At 43.1% G+C, this 18933-nt stretch overlaps 2 protein-coding genes across 9 annotated transcripts in view; one reads left to right on the top strand and one right to left on the bottom strand.

The window, feature by feature from the left end:
* Window positions 1-3280, top strand: part of LOC112569794 (selenoprotein N-like) — an 11994-nt gene extending 8714 nt beyond the window's left edge. For all 4 annotated transcript variants that reach the window (XM_025247712.1, XM_025247710.1, XM_025247714.1 and 1 more), the window contains one exon: window positions 157-3280. In XM_025247712.1, the coding sequence (XP_025103497.1) occupies window positions 157-244 (88 nt within the window). In that variant the 3' untranslated portion in view covers window positions 245-3280. The remainder of the gene's footprint in view (window positions 1-156) is intronic.
* LOC112569792 (FMRFamide-activated amiloride-sensitive sodium channel-like) overlaps window positions 3005-18933 on the bottom strand; it is a 33806-nt gene continuing 17877 nt past the window's right edge. For 4 of the 5 annotated variants that reach the window (XM_025247706.1, XM_025247709.1, XM_025247708.1 and 1 more), the window contains 5 exons: window positions 16170-16388; window positions 11235-11653; window positions 10294-10548; window positions 8732-8971; window positions 3005-6124 (listed from right to left, as the gene is read on the bottom strand). In XM_025247706.1, coding sequence (XP_025103491.1) covers window positions 5197-6124; window positions 8732-8971; window positions 10294-10548; window positions 11235-11653; window positions 16170-16388 — 2061 coding nt within the window. In that variant the 3' untranslated portion in view covers window positions 3005-5196. Of the gene's footprint in view, window positions 6125-8731; window positions 8972-10293; window positions 10549-11234; window positions 11654-16169; window positions 16392-18933 lie in introns of all 5 variants that reach the window. The other variant, XM_025247707.1, reaches the window with a different exon arrangement.

Consider the following 18933-nt stretch of genomic DNA (forward strand, 5'->3'; position numbering starts at 1 on the left):
CAGTTTTCTTTGGAGATGACCAGCATCTTTGACACATACATAACAATAAACTTGGTTTATGGAGCTGCTTATTTTCTTAAAAATAGTTTTGATACATGTCCCCTTTGTTCTGCTCTCACCTGCCGCCAGATGAACTGTAAGGATTTTTTTTTTCAGGTTTACAAATCCATCAACTTACCAATATGAACAGTTCCTAAAGGAAGGTCTTCACAATCTGGAAAGAGGGGCCAGACCATCTGCGTAAAAGACAGTTTTTTTTCGTTACAGTTTTTTTAACAGCTGATGCAAGTATTCCAAAACACAAGTACACATTTAAGATTATCTAGTAAGATATGATTGCAAAAAGCTTATCAAATAATTGTTTCCCTGTCGTTAGGTTGCTATTTCTGACACCATTCCATTTAATGTTTACAGCTAGACTTTACCTTTTATAGCATGCTAGTTGTGGACTTTCTTGAAGCAGTGAGAAGAAAAGCTAGGTCTTTTATCCTGAACATATGGGCAGTAAAATATTTTATTCAAACTTGTGATTAGCCAAATATCAATGTACAGTGATTCAGAAACAGATTTTTACAGCATATATTTCATTCAGTTTTAGAAAATACTCCTGATTTTCCATAACCTTTAACTGTCAGTGGTGATAATAATGTCACTGGGTTTGCTTGTAATCAATGACGACAGCATCAGAAATTGGCACAGCTGACTGATGCTGTCTGATGTAATGCAAAGGGATACCTGAGAGTTGTATCACCATTGAAAGAATTGGTTTTGGATTAAGAAAGTATTCATCAGTATATTATATATAAAAATTTTTTATATATTTCTTATGCTTGTGTCTTTCTTGCATCTGGTTTTTTGTTTGTTCTTTCTTAGCTTGGCACAGAAGTAATATGTTTGTAAGGATAGATATCTTGACATTCATCCTAAACAAGTGTGACTGGCGAATTGTAATTCAGTAATTTCTTTTAAAGGAATCCTTCACTTTATGGACCTTGAGAAATGCTGTGATGGTGCATACAATACCATTGACTCTCTTAATATTCACTTCATTCTAACTTTATTTAGTAATTGATAAGCCATTGGACATGTGAAAAAATACATAACTAAATGAACTGGTTGTATAAGCTTTTTTTGTTCTGAAGATTATCAGGCACCACAACATTCAGTGTGCCCTTGTTAATGAATGTAAATGCAAATGATTTTTATCTGTCAGTATCATGGAGACAATGGCATCAACAGCCAGACCTAGATGTATATTTAGTACTGAATGTGCATGAACCACATAGAAATCAGTGAAAACATATTTTTGAATGGGTATATATTTTGTGGTGTTAATATTTTTGACTGAAATTATAGATGTCAAATAATTTTATGATTAATATGTCTTGATATACAAGCTTTGTCACAAAATCAGTCCTCAGCATTTGCTTACATCATGAACTTCTATGACTGGACTGCTGGCAGACGATTTTTTTCCAGTTAACTACTAAAACAAGGCACGTTTGTACAAAGCTTCCGGTTTAGTCACATTCTTTGTTTAGGCTTGCCGAGACTAACAGCAGAGAACTTCGCAAGAGGCTCAGTGTTGGTCTTGGCAGACAGCAATCCACCTATACACATCCATGCTTACATTGTAAGATGCACATTTTTCAATTGCATTTTGGTCTTATGCAACAGACATTGATTTTGTGGTGGTAGAGATGATGGACAAATTGATAACCAGCTACCTATTTCATTTTTATTTGTTTTTGACGTATTATACTTCCTCATTCTTGATTTCAGTATTTTTGTATATTTCTTATTTCTGCATACAGGGTGTTAATCGTATTGTATATGCCAGTTTTACATCACTGACCTGTTGTGAGTCATCAAAATAATGACCATGTTTTGCATACTCTGACAAGCTGTTTATATCTGTATGTGTGATGCAACATCTGTGACATTATGAGTGGAAAATATTTAGTTTTATAAGATGTTTCACAATTAAGCTGAAAGGATTGTTCCAGATCTGTACAAAACATTGAATGACATCCACTTTTAGTTTTTGAAATCTTTTGGTATGTTTCATCTCACTTTACAAACATTTAAGTTTTTTTGTAAAAAGCGACATACCAGTACAAATCTCAAATCAGTTTTTTCTTTAAGACCCCACCTCTCCATTTTTCCTTTCTCGCTTTCTCTCTCTCACACACACTGACACATACACTACATACATACACAAAACTTGTAGTTATTTTTCCGAGCCCAGAAAATCAGTACAATAAAAATAAATGCGTTTTGATAACTTGCAGTGGTGCAGTGGCAGTACAAATATTCAGACTGTTGTGACTTTTTATGAGCTTAATACATTTTACCATGACCTTAGAACTCTTAACTTATAAAATAAAATCTTTTTTTGCAGAATGGTGCCCAGAGGTTGTGCTAACAGCTATAAACTAACTTTTCAGAGAGAAGACTCTGGGCTTAAAGATCTGGAACAAATTTCTGACATTTTTCTGAGATAAACATACCTTCACTGTACTATATCTAGAAAGACTATAATGAAAGCTCTGTAAGTAGTGTTCATAGATGCACATATGAAAGGGGAAAAAAAAGTCCGTTATGAAAGCATTTTATGCTGTCTGGACCAGTTGTGATTTATTGGTTTGCATCAGGGAGCTTGTAGAAATGCACCATACACATGACAAATTTGCTTTATTGAATTTCTGATATTGTGATTTGTAAAGGGTGCTGCCTTAAGTTGACCCATTACTGTTGTGTATTCAGGTCAGATTTGCATTGTAACTATTTTTCCTGGAGTTTTCGAAACCTCTATGCTGTCCATTTTTACATGTTTTTTTACATTAAGCTTGTTTTGCTTTGCGATATATGGCATGACTATTTTCATCATTCAGTTAAATAGCTTGAAGTTTTTCTTAGTCTCAGAGATTTGCTGCAAATGTTGTAGTGATTAATAGAACATTTTGTCAAGTACTTTTTGTGATGAATCTCAGTTCCATTGCAGTTTAGGGAATTTTTGTTTCTTGGTGGGGGTGGGGGGAAATCATCATGAGAACACATTGTGATTAAGCTTATTGTGGAAATGAAACCACAGCTTGTTTTAACTTTTTTTAATTTTCAGTTTTATAACTGGTAGAAACATTGTACACATGCTTGAGATCTAAACACTCTCAAGACAATGATGCTGCATCAACAAAAGAGGATTTTTACTGAGTGAATGATTGTGTTCAGTCACACCCATACAGTATTCTGTATTGGACCAATAAAATATACAAGGAGACATGCCATTAGATCCATTGAGAAGCAAATGCGGCTAGATGCGTTTTGTATGAATGGTATTCACTTCTTTCTAACAGTTTAATATACACAGTTACCCCACAAGTCTGCTCCTTTTACCTCATTGGATCACCATACTGGCGCCTCTGCCTCCTCTTATCTACTTTGGTATGCATCATCACCATCATCATCATCATCATCTCATCATCGATCCCTTGACTGGTGCTATCACCAGATAAGCTGGCCTGCCTGTACCGGTCGTCTGGGGGACCTGGCTAGATGCCGCACCGACAAGGATGGTCACTCGAATCAGTCTTGAACGGTCCTGCTGCATGGAACGACCAGTCCACTCTTTCACGCTCGCCATCCAGCTCTTCCTCTGTCTACCTCGTCGATCTTCCATGGTGCTGTGAAGAACGATTATAGACAGAATGTCGTGCAGGGCGACATGGACAACTTACGCCGTTTCGCTGTTGCGAGGTTTCCTGGTGTCCCACGATGATAGCGACTGCGCCAGATCATTGGTCGTCTGTTCCGTGTAGGAAATTCGGAGCAGTTCTCTTAGGCACTTGGTCTCGAATCCTAAGCAAGCAGAGTCCACCACTTGCAATCGTGCATCAGAAGTCTACGAGGAATTTATACAGCTTTTTAAAACTCTCTCTGTTGTTAGTGTTTTTTAAATCAGGATGCGACTGTTGACTATGCTCCTTTCTTTTCGGACAACAGCTCTTTGGCAAGGTGATTTACATTGTTTGATTTTGCTTGGATTAGGCTATAGTTTTGGCACTGTTTGCTGAAGCTGTATGACAAGCTCATTGGGCCACTCCTTGTTTTCCCAAACTCTTCAGCACAGAGGGATAAGAGGCTTCACTGTTTCTTGGTAGTCTGGTGTGGTCGATCTGGTCATGGATCGAACCATCTGGGGAATGCCATGTTGCCATCCTTGATTATTTGTGAGAATAAAAGGGTACTAGCTAGAGCTGAGTCCAGCTTTGTATGAACTCTACGAGTTCTGCTGAAAACCCCGTCACTGGTTTTTCCTAAATTCACTTACCGTTCCTGCCCAAGGTTGAACCCATCATGGCGTTTCAGTCCCCGAACACGAAACAAATATCTTTCTTCGGCACTGTCTTGAGCATTTGTTAAAGCTGTTTAGTGAACTCATTTACTTGGTTCAGGGTTTTTGGAGCGTAAACTTGGACAGCGGTGATATTGTGAGGCCTGGCCGAAATGCAAATAGAGATCAGCCTGCGGGAAATATATGTACAGCTGATGGCTGCTCAGACCACTTTTCCGCGTACGAGAAATCCCACGCCAACCCCCCGAAAAAAAACCCCACCTGTACTACAGCCTGTGACGATCGTGAGCTGCTATATATCTCCCTAAAGCCTGGCCATCTGCCTGTGCCAGTCCCACAATATCATACCTCTATCGTTCCAGCTCATGGGTGAGTTTTTTTTGTTTTTTTTTTTACCTTGTCGCATTGACATCAACAGTTATGCTAAAAGAAAGGCCTTCCATCGGAATAAGGAATGCGCGCGCGCACACACACACACACATATTTTTTTTTAAGTTGGGAAGCAACCAACTTTCATAACTTGAATGTCTTTTAAATAATATATTTTAGACCTAGTTTCTTCCCTTCAATCATTTGCACAGATAACTCATTAACAGAATCGACATAATCTTAAAGCATGGCCGTCCCATGATAACTCGTATCCTCCGAAACCTTCGCAGATAAAAACATCCAGTTCATAGATAATTGCACGCTGTATATCTCGTTGCACTGGTACCACCGAAGCAAAATCTTTACCAAGAAACAAAAAATACCAGGTTAACATGAGTCCAAAAATAGCGCTATTTTGTACACACAGGGGTCAGCTGATGGGTAGAGATGTGACGTCTGCAAGCTGATCGGGGTCACCTCTTCTTGCCCCGCTTTAGACGCCAGTATTTCGTGTTTCCGCTGTAAGTTGTTGTGTAACCAGACCGCAAGTTTTCGAAGGGCATAGGTCCGCGGTCATTTGTGTCCACGTTCTGCCGCGGCCAAAGACCCGGTGAACGGTAGTAGTCGTTTTCGTCGGCGTGGACGACGTCACACTGCGCCGCGGCGTGCGTACTGACGTAATCGCGTGCGTACCTCCCGTCACCTGCAGGTGCGCCGCCGCCGGCCTCCGCCGCTGCGCGTTCGTCGCCTGGTGGCGCCTTGTCCACGACCTCTTCCCCGGGCTTCCACTCTGCCCGCAGGAAGAGGTGGGTCAAGCGCACGACCAGCTCCAACAGTTCCAGCATGGTCAGCACGGACACGCCCATCCACAACCCGAGGGTGCCACCGATGTCGGCGAACAGGTCCTCCATGCCGTAGGCTGGCATCTGCTTGAACTTGACCACGCTCAGGTCCTCCAGGTAGACGTTGAGGCGCAGCAGGTTTTGTCGGATCTCGGTGGACGCATCGCGAAGGTTGTCCAGCTGCTGTTGGTTGTACTCCAGAGTGACGTAGGAGGACGGGGGTGTGGAGGCGTCTGCATACGAGTCGTCCTCGCTTCCCCCCGTCTCGTTGCCGGACTCTCTCGTGTCGTTGCCGTCCTGTCCGCTGCTGGTGTGTGGGCGTTGCTCGCGTTGCTCGCGTTGCTCTTGTGCCTTCTTGAACTGATCCAGGCCTTCCTTGATGTTCTGGTCATGCAGTGAGTACGCCCGGTTCAGGGGAGACTTCTGGACCTCCGTGGGGCCGAAGAGCTGCCGGAGAGCGTCGAACTGGTACAGCTCCAGCGGCCAGTAGGACATGGAGGTGGACATGCGGTAGGACAGCTCGCCGCAAGGGTGGGTACAGCCACACGCCGTCTCGTAACTGTTCAAGCACAAACAACAGGCGGTTCAAGAGAGTGCAATAGATGACGTCACAGTGGCTTACTGATCTGTTATGTCCGTGCATAACCATGCGTTCGTGTGTTCATGTCTATTATATATTTATATTGTATATGGCACTCGTGTGTGTCTGTGTGTTGCAGTTGTTACCTGCTAGGAATACCCCAGAGGCTTGTTTCCAGTTCTGTACACGTAAAGATCAGTTTCGTGCCTACAGTCCACAGGTTATTTGCTGTCACAAACTTTATTTTCATAACTAGTATTTTACAGATTAAAATATACCATTGATTAGTAAAATTCCTGACCACCCAACAGGCGAGTACCCGATTTGTCAAAGAGAAGGTTACCCAGGGCCTTTTACATGCCATGACCGAGTGACGGTCAGCCACTTACAGTTCACCGCTCCTCCCACCTCGGCCACTTGTCTAAGAGATACCTTCGTTTTTCTCTACAGTATTCCTTTATTACTTCGTCATTCAAGTAAGGAAAAGGAGACTGAAGTTTATGATGGATGACAAATTGGGTTGAGGAGGATGCGTATTTGTCCTTTCTTGCATACAGCATGCAAGCGCGTGTATGCGTTAGCACTAAAAACTTTTTGCTCTGTCCTCATGGGCTTGCGCGTGTACGCACGCACATTTTGCCGTTCTCGCTCCTGAAAAAAGCTACAATAATACGCCATCTAGTTCTATCAAAATACATAAATAAATATAAAAGGAGCAAGTAAGGGATTAATTAGAAGTTCTCATCTGACAGTAAAGCTCAGGCAGCAGGAGGGTGTTTAGACTGGAACATTCCTTAATCAGGGTCTCCAGAACGAATAAATACTAGGACTATAAGCAAACTCTTTTTTCCCTCTTCTAGAAGTATTTTTTTTTATCTTTGTAGTTTTAAACAACTCCAAGTGGTTTTCTGGCAAAAAAATATTTCGAGTAAATGTTTGTGTGATCGGATCCATGGAGATGGGAAAGTAATGAAAGGTAGGGGCACAATGGAGAGATGAATAAAAGAAAAAAATATTGTTCAGGTTACATTCTCGGTTTGAGAAAACTAGCAGGGATACCTGGAGTTGCCCGGGTGATGCGCTTTCACAGGACAGACCGATCGTAACAGTTCTGTGTATTTTCTGAGTCAAATATCTTCCGTTACTAGCGCGCTGTGCTATATGCTTGAATAATTTTTTCGAATTTCATCACGTAACTGTCACTGTCCTTACCACTTAACTGCAACCATAATCTGTGACCTTACCCTAGAAAAAAAGGAATACTGAAAAATATAATCTTACGGATCTTTCCTTCCTACCTCAAAGGTGTTCTATTAATTGAAGTCGATGTCAGCGACATCAAAATCTTTAAACCGATAACCTAAACACTAAACTGAAGATTATCCAGAGTAAGGTTGTGCATTACACAACGCTGACACACTCCTCTCCACACCCGGCTTTATTTATGACACCCCATCTTAGACTCACTAACCAAGTTTACACGAGCTTTCACATGAGAGGAGCCGTTGAGCAAAGATGTGTATATAGTTCTTAATCTGCCACTGACAGCACACGATACACATTCTGCTGCTTCCCTTGCCTTGGTTGTCACACCTTTGCTTACATACCCCACAGGAGCAAGCAGCTGTTTAGAAGCAGCGAACACAAACGCCTTCTAATTTCAAAAAAAAAGTCACCAAGTCCTGACATTCATTTAGCACTCCATGGTGCATATGCTTACTCGGTGCATTAAACATTCTAAAATAAACCAAGCTGTGAGGTTTGGTATGCACTGGAACCAAGGTAGGAACGCAGTGCATCTTGTCAGTAACGAAACAAACAAAGTCTACATTCCCCATCCAGTCCTCCGCCTCTGTTCTTCGGTCGCTTCGTAAGCTGCTCCCTAAAGCGGCGGACACACGAGAAGCAAAAAGCGCGAAACTTTTCCGAAGCAACCCCGCTTTTCCTGCTTGCCGTGTGACCACCACTGCAAGCTATCCCCAAAGCGGCTTCGTAAGCCTGCTTGGCTTCAGCTTGCGGCCTGCTTCGCGCTTTAGAACCTGTTCTACTTTTCCACGCGTTTCCACATGGCTGTGAAAGCAACAGGGCCTCTGGCGAGCCTCAGCGAGGACCAGACCGTTCATTTGATCAAATTAATTAACTCCCATAGCGAGCTATGGGACTCGAGACGGCCTAAATATAGGCACAAACAATTTAAGACCGAAACAGCGTTCGTGTGTGTGACCAGCGGCCCCCCCAAAGCCGGCTTATCAAGCAGCCCGCAAGCGGGCTCGGAAAAGCGCTGCTTCGAAAGCCAAGCTTGCGAAGCCGCTTTTTGCTTCTCGTGTGTCCGCACCTTATCCTCACATCCTACAAAACCTTTCTGTCGTTTCTTAGCCGTTCATGCTGGGTCATTTTCTTCCCTCTTTCCGTGATCCTTCCTCCCACTCATCCTCAGTAGTTCTTCTGTCGCTCCACGATTTTCCTGCATATCTAATTGTACTTTCTTTTTGGATCGTCAATCGCTCGCTCTTTCATCCTTCCTCCCTCCCACCCTCATTCGTCTTTCGGCCACTCCGTGGTCTGCTCGTTCATCCGTCCACCCACCCCCTGTCGTTCTTCAGTCGCTCCATGACGGTTTCCTCGCAGTCCAGCGCCGGCAGGTGCTGCGAGCGGTTGTAGCGACCGCGATGGTTGAGCATCTCTCGCCAGTCCGGCACCTGGCCGCAGTACGGCACGTGGGTCAGGGAGGTCAGCTCGGGCAACGCCGAGGACCGGCATCCGCAACGGCTGACGATCAGCTCCTGCTTGCACACCGCCAGGCACGTGGAAAATGTGCTCGTAAAACTGAAGACGAAAACACTTTTTAAATATTCTGAAAATTTCGCCCAATCAAGTAAAAGAATACGCTGCTTGATTAAAAATTAAAGAGAAAAGGGTATCAAGAGGAGAATTCGCATTACCTCTTTAAATGTTCTGACCAGTAGCAGCTTTCACGACTTATTTAAATTCTCCGTGTAAGATAGTGCTGTGTGACTAGTTGTAAAATAGACACGTATTATGAACTTTCTCTTCATATTGAATAAAGCCCTATACCTACCTGCACTCATAATGACTCCAATATTCACCTTTTTAATCTTATTTCATTTATTATTAACATTTTATAGACATATGGTTCCTTTCGTGATACATCAATGATGTGCTTGTCTCATAGTTTGTACGTGACTCTTGGGGAGGGAGGGTTGGATCTCGTCTCCCACATTTTTCTGTCTGGACTAGCTCACTGGTATATGATTGTGATTTGGCCAAACCCGAGTTTTATCTATCTAACCACATACAGACACATGTCATAATATTGCCACAGCTGTCGCCTCGAAATAAACCAACAACCACAACCACAACAGTCTACAACTTAATGAATCTACATATTGCAGTTTTTTGTTTTATCTCACTTGTTAACTAATGCAATACCTGTCATTTCTTCTGAAACACCTGACGTGCTGCAGATGTGAAAACAAAATGCGTGTATATATATATATGTAGTAGTTATGGGAGGTTTTTTTGGTTGTTAGAAAGCTGCATCGACAGATAAGTCTGATTTTGTCCGAAGATAGTTCCGTTGTCTCTTTACACTCATAGTGGACCGCCACTAATTAATAACCTCTTCGCTGTGCACCACTGTGACCTCATCGCGACACCAGCGGATCTACAGCCGCTCTTAATATCCCCTTCTTTCTCTGGAGGGTTCCCTGAGGAGACTTCAGTCGTTCCAGTAACCTTTTGGCGTTTGGTCGATTCCACAGCCTCCAGTATTTACAGGAAGAGAGAAACCGTTAGCAGAAGATAACTACACTTTCTAACACTACCTCTTCCAGAAAACCTACAAATCAACCGTTTGCATAAACAACAGTTAACGACAAAAAGCGACGACTGATGACTGGCGAGACCAAGGTTTAGCCTCTTGCGAAGTTCTCCCCTGTTTGTCTTGACGAGCTTAAACCATGAATGTGACTAAGCCGGAAGATATGTGCACAGCAGCCTCGTTCTAGCAGTTAACTGAAAAAAATCGCCTGCAAGCAGTCCATTAATACAAGCTTATGCATTATGGTCCAAGCCGTCTTTGTTCTTCCAACAAGAGAAAACCAAGAGGTGAGGGAAGAGCTACGCACCTGGGCAGACCACGCAGTCGGGTGTCAGAACAGTTTCCGTAAGGGTGTGGAAGGCGTGCGTGCAGGTAGGGCTTGATGGAGATGGAGGTGGAAAAGCCTGGTGCCACATCCTGACCATAGTCTACGGGCACCGGCATGGTGTTAGGCGCGTGCACCATTACGCGCGCGCCGGCGCTGTGCAGGATCCCGGAGTCCAGCGTGTAGACGGCATACGTGCCTAGCGGCGGCTCGTTGATGTCCAGGAACATGACGATGCTGTCAGCAGACAGAAGTGCAAAATATTGGCACGGAGTGGGAATTTGGGCCTGGCGGCGAATGGAATAAAGGTATCGAGGGAAAACAAGTGTGGTAAGGCTCGTGTCTGGGAAAGTCTCACAGCTACCCAACCATTAAAAGTCGAAATCCCCCAGAGAGAGGAGAAGACAGATACTCGTTTTTGTTATTATTCAGCTTTGACCGCAAAGGTCACAACAAAGATGGAAACGTAGAGTTATTCCGAAAGAAGTATTGTAAAGTGCAAGCGACAAATCCAAGTCACATCGTCATCATCGTCGTCGTCGTTGGCTTGAATAACGCAGAATCAAGACTAAGCTGATCGTGTTACGCAGTTGTGCAAACTACCGTAAAACAAAAGCCAACCTTTCTACTAGTCGATGGGAAAAACTCAAATATTGCTGCAAATTACAAAAAAGTCTCCAACCACATAACCAAGCAAAACCCGAATTATACAGTCACCTCTAAGATTATCTGTATCTACCTGCCTTATCTGTATCTACCCAAACCTTACTCCATACTCCGAAATATAATATCTGGAGTTCTGCAGCAAGAACTCCAGGCCACATCTCAGTTCTCACTCCAGACCACACCCCAGTCCTTACTCCAGACCATCGCTCAGCCCATCATCCATACTATATTATCTCGGTCCTTTCTCCAGACCATACCTCAGTCCGTATTCCGGGCCCGTGGAGTGGACGATCAGTCGGTTGGAGGTGTTTGTGGATTGCGTGTTGAAAGTGAAGCAGCTGTAATAGTTGCCGTCGAAGGAGGTGGTGAAGTTGGCGGTGGAGCACGGCGCCTTGTTGAAGGTACAGTGCAGTAGCGACTCGTTGAGACTGTGACGCACGTGCACCGCGTCGCTCCCCACGTTCTCGTGAAAGGCCCGGATGGAGCGCAGGTGGTGCTGCTGGGGCCCGAAGTGGAACTCCTCCAGGAACAGCAGCCAGCGCATGACGTCCGAAGTGCCGTCTTCTGAAGCGATCAGATGCCGCAGCTTGCGCCAAGATATGGGCTCAATGTTGCACACTGTAACGGAGGGGAACTCCACGGGGTGGCCGTCTTGGATCTCGGAGACCTCCACGACCTGGCGGCATTTGAAGCAAAAAAAAAAAAAATTTAGTGTCTTTTTTGCTTGTCACTAAAACCTGTCTAGCACACTATGACTATATGTATGTGTGTGTGCGTGCGTGCATTTAAGAGAGTTAGTGCATGTTTAACACTATACTCTATACAACTGATAAAAACATTATTTTTACCAACACCGTGTTAGCAATAAAACAGCAGACACTATACTTAAATGTTGATTTTAATCCCTCTCGGGAGAGGGTTTTTTCATTCGCATGCATGCACGAACATCATCTGTTTGTCATCGGTCCTAAACTCTGCTGTTCCAGATTGCTGACTGAATCTCACTCTGCTCTCAGTACTGTAGAGGGTTGTATACATGATATAAAGATTTGAATGTTAAAGAACACAATGAAGCTAAATGACAGTTACTAGAAGCTCTCTTATGCCGTCAGGGGGAAGCATGCGTATACCTCCTATCTACCTCCTGCACACCTCAGATTACACGAGGCTGAGTTCGACGTCAGAAAATATCGAGCTTCACCGAGAACCGCACCACGGCATTAGAAGCTGTGGTTGTTGTTGCTGTTGTTCTTTCTATTCTTACTCTTATCATCGCCGTAGATGTTGCTAATGGCCGAGAAGGACCACCATATATGAGCTTGATGCTACAATTTTTTTACCTTCTTTGATAAGAAAAGCTCATGAACTTTCTCTAACTGAAGGAAGATGCGTAAATGGAACAAAAGGCAAAAAGGCAAGACACAGTGGCCGGAGGTTTCATTAGGCATTCTGTACAGGTCATGGAACGAAAGATTTTGAACAAAGGAGGAGATGCAATAAACAACTCAGCTGGTGTCTAATCTATCCTGCTTCTTCGTGGTCGTAACCTCTATTTCTCTATAATCCTCTATTTCTTCTTTCTCTTGTTTTTCGGTTTGTGAACATTCAAATCGCACTCATGCAGAGCTGAGTTGGCATCCCTGGGATATTTTGCGCAGCCCTTGTGAAATTGTTGCCTGTTCTGTTCAAGCAACGATCAGTTAGTTTGGCAGACATGAAGTGCTGGCATTAAGTGTACGATTACCAGGCGCCTCATAAAAATAAACTCCTGGTTCTGCGAGATGGCGCAGAGTACACAATGCTTTATTACTACAGACTCCACGTATGTGGCCAACGGATTTTTCGTTCGAGGCTACCAATACCTTTATCCTACATCCAATGACCTAAAGAAAAAAAATGAAGAAAGAAAAAATAAAGAATAAGCTCTTGTCAAACTCGACCCAGAATTTTAGAAATTAGTTTCCATTTTTCAGCATTGATGTTGTAGTTGAGTGATGTACATCTGGAGAGTAAGCTTGACGCTAGCGGATGGAAATCTCAGTAAACGGAATGACGGAGCGGCGAGCGGAGTATCGTATGCTGAGCATACACTGATAAAGGAAGACTAACAACTTATATAAACACAACATATTGGAAGGGCAGCCTGCTAACAGCAGCTCCTCGCTAGTTCTCCAAGTGCTGCCAGGTGCCAGGTGTTAGACTTCTGAGTCAGCTTGTATTAATAAGGGTTGGCGGGGGAGCAAGACTGATGGCAGTCGAGCGTGCAGACTGATGGAGTTACTGTCGAGTGAAAACAGCTCACCATCCCAAGTGGAGCAGAATCTCGTTTTGTGTGTGTGTGGTGGTGGTGGTGTTTTTTTGCAAAGACGGGAGAAAAGTGGGGTAGGTTGTTGAGCCAGAACAGCAGACTTGGTTACATCAGCAAAGTTTCTCTCCTCTCTCACTCTCTGCTTTTGTATTGGTGGTGTTAATTAAGGTTTATTGGTAGTCCAGGATCTGTAGGGTAGGAAGGTCCTTGATTTGGCACAGACTGGTCTCATGCTGTTAGGGCTACTTCCTTCCGACATTAACTATCACGTGACACGCCTCACCACTACCACCCCAGCTTGCTTCAAGACCAGTTAGTTTAATGTAAGGGGAAAACTATCCATTGAAAGGAAACAGCAGTGTATCAAGAAAATTAAAATAGAAGATGAAATAGCCTTTCGATATTTTGTACACTCTCTCTACCCTCTAAATTTCTGTTTCTTTCGTTTAATTTATTTCTCTCTCTCTCAGTTTTTTTTTATACCTAAATCTCTTTCTCTTTCGATCCTTGCTTCTCATCGCTACTTTGCCGTATTGCCCGACTTCTATCTGTTTTCTGACATGATGTCTACCCCTAAACAGTTCCTGCGAAGAAGCTACTAACGCTGGCAAGCAGCCATGTTTACTTTAAATTTGAGGCACGACCCACTTGATATCTTTTCGTGCAACTAATTGCAATCTTCCTCCTCTGTCCTTATCTTTATTTCTCCCTCTTCCTCTCTTATATGTCCTTCTGGCGCCGGAATCATAGATTGTAGTAGTCTTGAAAAATAACAAGCTTTTTTTTATCTTTTGATTGCTCATGACACATACTAAATTGCATTACAAATATAGGTAAAAGTGATTGAATATTTTCTACAGGGACGTAATATGAGGGATAATCCTGGGTAGGGGATGGGAACTAAAGCAGCTGTTTTCAGAAATGGCTGCTTCCACAGTTTGTACCTCCTGTTCCCAATGAAAAAACAAAACCGTACCTGAAAGTGCAAACCTTCTGAAAAGACGAAGGTTATGCTATAAATAATTATTGATGCAAACATTAGTTCAAGCTGTAAAAATTTCAATAAGTCTAAGATATTGTATCAACTCGAGAAATGAACCCCCCCCCCTAGAAATATGCGTGATAAATAGGGCGCTTTAAATTTTTTGACTGCAATTGTTGCGGTTGAGCCTTGCCTCCTCTCAGTTGCTAAGGTAATGCATGTCGGTAGAAAGATCCAACTGAATGTCACTGGCCATAAGTCAAAGACACAGAACGAGAGAAAACCTTGATGCTCTAGAAATAGCTGTGCGCAAATGACGGATTGGATTCAGAAATTAGGGAGCCCAACACGTCTCCCAGAAACTAAATCAGAGCAGAAAACCTTTGACCTAGCGGCCGTAAAGTCAAGCTTCAAAAACCCTGTCTCTGTGTTTACAAAGAAACCTCCCAGAGCGAACAGTTGGCGCTCGACCAGAGGGAAAAGCCACTAGCGGTGAACAAGTCATCTGTTGGCCCGATGGCGTCATCAATCATATATTTTTATTATGTGTTTTACTTCGTAAAAACGCCCGGGTGTTTACTTTATGAGCACCAGGCAATACATTATGCGGATCCCCAAGCTTGCAGTGTTTTGTCGCATTTATTAGACCATGAAAGTGGCTGGTCCAATTTGTGGGTCCCGGAGGGAGGAAGCAGAAAAAAACATGGTTGTTGATAAGAAACGCGAAGATCTTCAGAGGCGGAGAACTCTGGCTATAGACTTTAGCTCTTTACCACCTCTGACATTCATTAAAACACCCCTGTAAATGTGTGGAAATAAATAACGGCAGAAATATATCTAGTTTGACACTTTTTTCTTGTCCCGTGAACAATGGATTAATTTACAGCACAATCTTAAAGAAAAGAAAAAGCTAAATGTTTTAGAAAATGAATAAAAAGAATATAAATGTCAGAAAATATATTTTCCGTGATTTTTTTGTTTGTTTCTAAAGACAACAAAAATTGAAGAGTGAAATCCTCCTCCTTCTCCTCCTCCTCCTCCTCCTCCTCCTCATCATCATCATCATCAGTGACGCGTGCTGGTAGGGAATAAACTTCACATTGTAGTTCACTATGCAGACGCACAGGTTCAAAGGATTCACGAAACACCTGCGTGGACGATCACCTGTTTGTTAATTTCGTTTGATTATCTGTAATAAATTTATAATAATGAATCGGAGCCAGCGAACAATGCAGAAGAGTTTAGCCAAGTTATATTCAGTGTGTAGTTACGAACATGCGAACCTAAAGCAACGTATGTATAGTGACAGGAAAATCTGAAATGTCGTTCTGTCATTGTGAGTGAACATAGAATGGCAGCCAGTCACTTTTCCGCACGCCACGGCTCCTTCAACGATAAAAACATTTTTCCAATAATAAAACGAGGCCAGTTCCCCAAATTTGCTTTCCGCTTTACTATCAGCATTAAAGATAAGCAGACGATGGCATTATCAGCATTAAATCATTTATCAGCATTAAAGATAAGCAGACGATGCGAGCTCTCGTGTTGACTGAGGTACAAAAGCTGAAGCTTTATTGTGTATCCAGTTTATTGGCTCTTTCGTCCTGAAAAGTCAAGGTCGACGAAATTTGCTAAAAATGAAATAGAGAAAATGTAACTAAGTAACACATTTATAGTAAGTATACTGTTGACTTTAAGAATTTTCTCGCGGTTCCGAGTTTTACACTCACAGATGGTTAACCGAGACCTGACAGCGAACAACTTCGCAAATAAGAGTTTGTCTCGGCAGCCCGTCAGCAGTCAAGAGATAGTTCGTGGTAAAACGGAAATATTTATGAACTGGAAGGTGAAAGAACACAAAATCCTCCAGATCAAGATGTCAGCAAGGCCTCTCTGACCAACCTGGTATTGCAGGTACTTGTGGACGAGACTGGAGAGCTGCGATATGGCGGCCCCAACTCCCAGCAGCACCAGCAGGCTCCATAACACTTTCCGGCGACTGTCACGTGACTGCACGATGCGCGCCACGCCATGCGCGTTGCTCTCCGATCCCAGCTCACCAATCAGAGCCAAGGCCGTCTGGCGAATGGGCACCCGATGGAAGGTGCGTTGAGAGGTCATCTGCAAATCAAACGAAAACTTTTGTCTAAATAATCATAGAAAATAAGTTAGATATTTGTTTGTACTGTCACTTTTATTTAGACCACCCCGTCACAAAAATAGAGTCGTTTGTGATTATTCATCTTGAAACCAAGAGAGAATCGTAAAATGGACGCCCAAATATCACCAGTGAGATCGAAGGATAGTGTAGAGGAGTGTGGAGGTCTACGTCTTGCGCTTTCTTTCGATAGAGGGAGCTCCGAAGGGCAATGTAGCTATAGATTGGAGGCCAAACAACCCCTTGGGATAGCAAGATACCTCCGGATCATCTCCAGAGACCTTGAGCTTCTTCAGACTGCCAACAATGTTGTGTCTGACAGCGAGACAACTGGGAGAAGCTATTCTTCTCTGGGAAACATTGGCGTCTCCCAGACAGCCAGAAGCAGATCGAGACATAGACAAAGTAGACCTGGGACTGGGTACACCGAAGTCTTGATAAATCAGCGACGAAACATCGAGGACAGCCACGGACGGTCCCCGGGGCGATTTCGCTGACAAAGAGAACTAGGGATGGCCCACCAAAGTAAAATGCTTCTTTTTCGAGGGAAGTTGTTACTCATCATCCAAGCGTCCATACCCTGCTGTGTGCTTGGTACAAGCACGGGAGCAAAATAAAATTCACCCCGGATCGTAACCGCTTGTTATTTTATAATTTTCCTCGTCTGACATTTATTTGTCCCTTTCTCTTCGTCTCTCCATCTATCTCTTGTGCCTTCCACCCCTCCCTTCGCTTTGTTTCCTAATTCGCAATTAACCCTGAAAGAAAGTAAACGTTCACGCGGTTAAGAAAATGCACGAATAAAACATTAACGACAAAGAGGTAGTTAAAGATCAAATAGAAAAGAATTAGATAAAAATAATCGACGTGTCATTAAGAAACGTTAATGGCGCCGACAAAAGTAGCAGATAACAGTTTTTATTCTCTGAGTTTACGGCTGCACAAGAGATAGACTGAGACTCTGGGATTTGCTAACCTCAGTACTTGCATTCTCAGATGTTGTCCTCCCATTACATCTTTGGTCTCCCCTCCTTCTTGCCTTCCTTTGCTGGTCACTGCAGGATTGTCCAGACTACCCACATATCGTCCGTTTGCGTCTTTGCCTCGGTGGCCAAGATGTCTGCCCGGCCGAGTCATTTGCATAACTTAGTTTTATACTTTCTTACTCGTGGACTAGCGATGTAGAGGAGTAAAGATACGACAAAGCAGGACTTTATCTCTATAATTAGTTTTCTCTTTTACAAACATGACATCCAAGTCAAAACTTGACATGGTAATAGGAAGATGGCGATGACTTGAGAGTATTAGCCCAAAGTCGGAGATGTCGTTATCGTCGCAGACTGGTTTGATACAAGCGGGTATTCTGTGTAGAGAGCATATTTGTCTTCGAGACACTATATGAGACCACTTATCCTAATTATTTGAAGCATTGAAGAGCTCTCTGACATGTCGCTTTAACTTAGATGTCTATGTTGACACCATTGGTGTTTCTGGTCATCGGCTTAATCTTCTTCGTTGATGTAAGCTGATGATGTGTCCTGGAGTGATCTACTGCAAGCTTTGTTGTTCTTTGCCAGCTACACCATCAATGTTATCGGCTAACATCAAGTATTTGATTGGCCTGCCGCCAGTCCTGTCTACGTTTTCCTGTCCTTGCAATATATCAGTCTGCATTCTTTTCACAGAGAGTTTGAACACTGTGGAAGGGTGTAGACATCGTCAACGAATTCCATCCGTTGTTCTAAATCAGTCCTCGGCGCTGTAGCCAGACTATTATCGACAACTTCCAATGCTGCATATTATAATCTGATAAATACCCTCGCGAAGTCTATGAAGACATGCTGGAAGAGCTGTTGTGTCTACCAGTACTTATCGAGAACCATTCTAAGACTGAAGATCTGTAATACATCTTCAGCGTCGAAAGATACTGGGTCTGGTGTGAGAAGTAGCTAGCTTGCCTGTATGACCTTTTGTAACATATATAGGAAACAATATACAGTTTCGTTAACCACAAAGGAAAAACAGTATCTCCACGGCTCACTATGTCCATTGTCGTCTGTGATTGATTCAAACTTTGCCACGTGATTTATAGAATTACAATCCACGTGCTGAGATACTGGAACCGTTATTCGAGGCTTTCGTCCAAAATTGTTTTTCGGTAGAATTCATCCTGACCACAAGACCTTTATTTTAAACGTTTTCCCCGGTTTCAGTTTTTGTCCTTTTCGATTCATTTCACTCTCTTTCTCGTCTGGCTTTCCCTGAAATTAAAAGCCTTTGCTCGGCCGTCCACGAGACACAAAATGATGTCACCGATGCCAGTGACCACGAGACTGACACACGCCGGGTGCACCTTGATGAATGGCCAGGGAAAGTAATTTGAAATTGGTGTCCTTCTCCTTCCTTGTTCATAACGTTTTCTTGGCTCGCATCCATTTTCAAAACCATTTTATTTCAGACACCTTATCTAATTCTTTTTATGGTTCTCCTTCTGGACAAGCCTCTTCT

Source organism: Pomacea canaliculata, linkage group LG8 (assembly GCF_003073045.1).
Source record: "Pomacea canaliculata isolate SZHN2017 linkage group LG8, ASM307304v1, whole genome shotgun sequence".
Taxonomy (NCBI): Eukaryota; Metazoa; Mollusca; class Gastropoda; order Architaenioglossa; family Ampullariidae; genus Pomacea; species Pomacea canaliculata.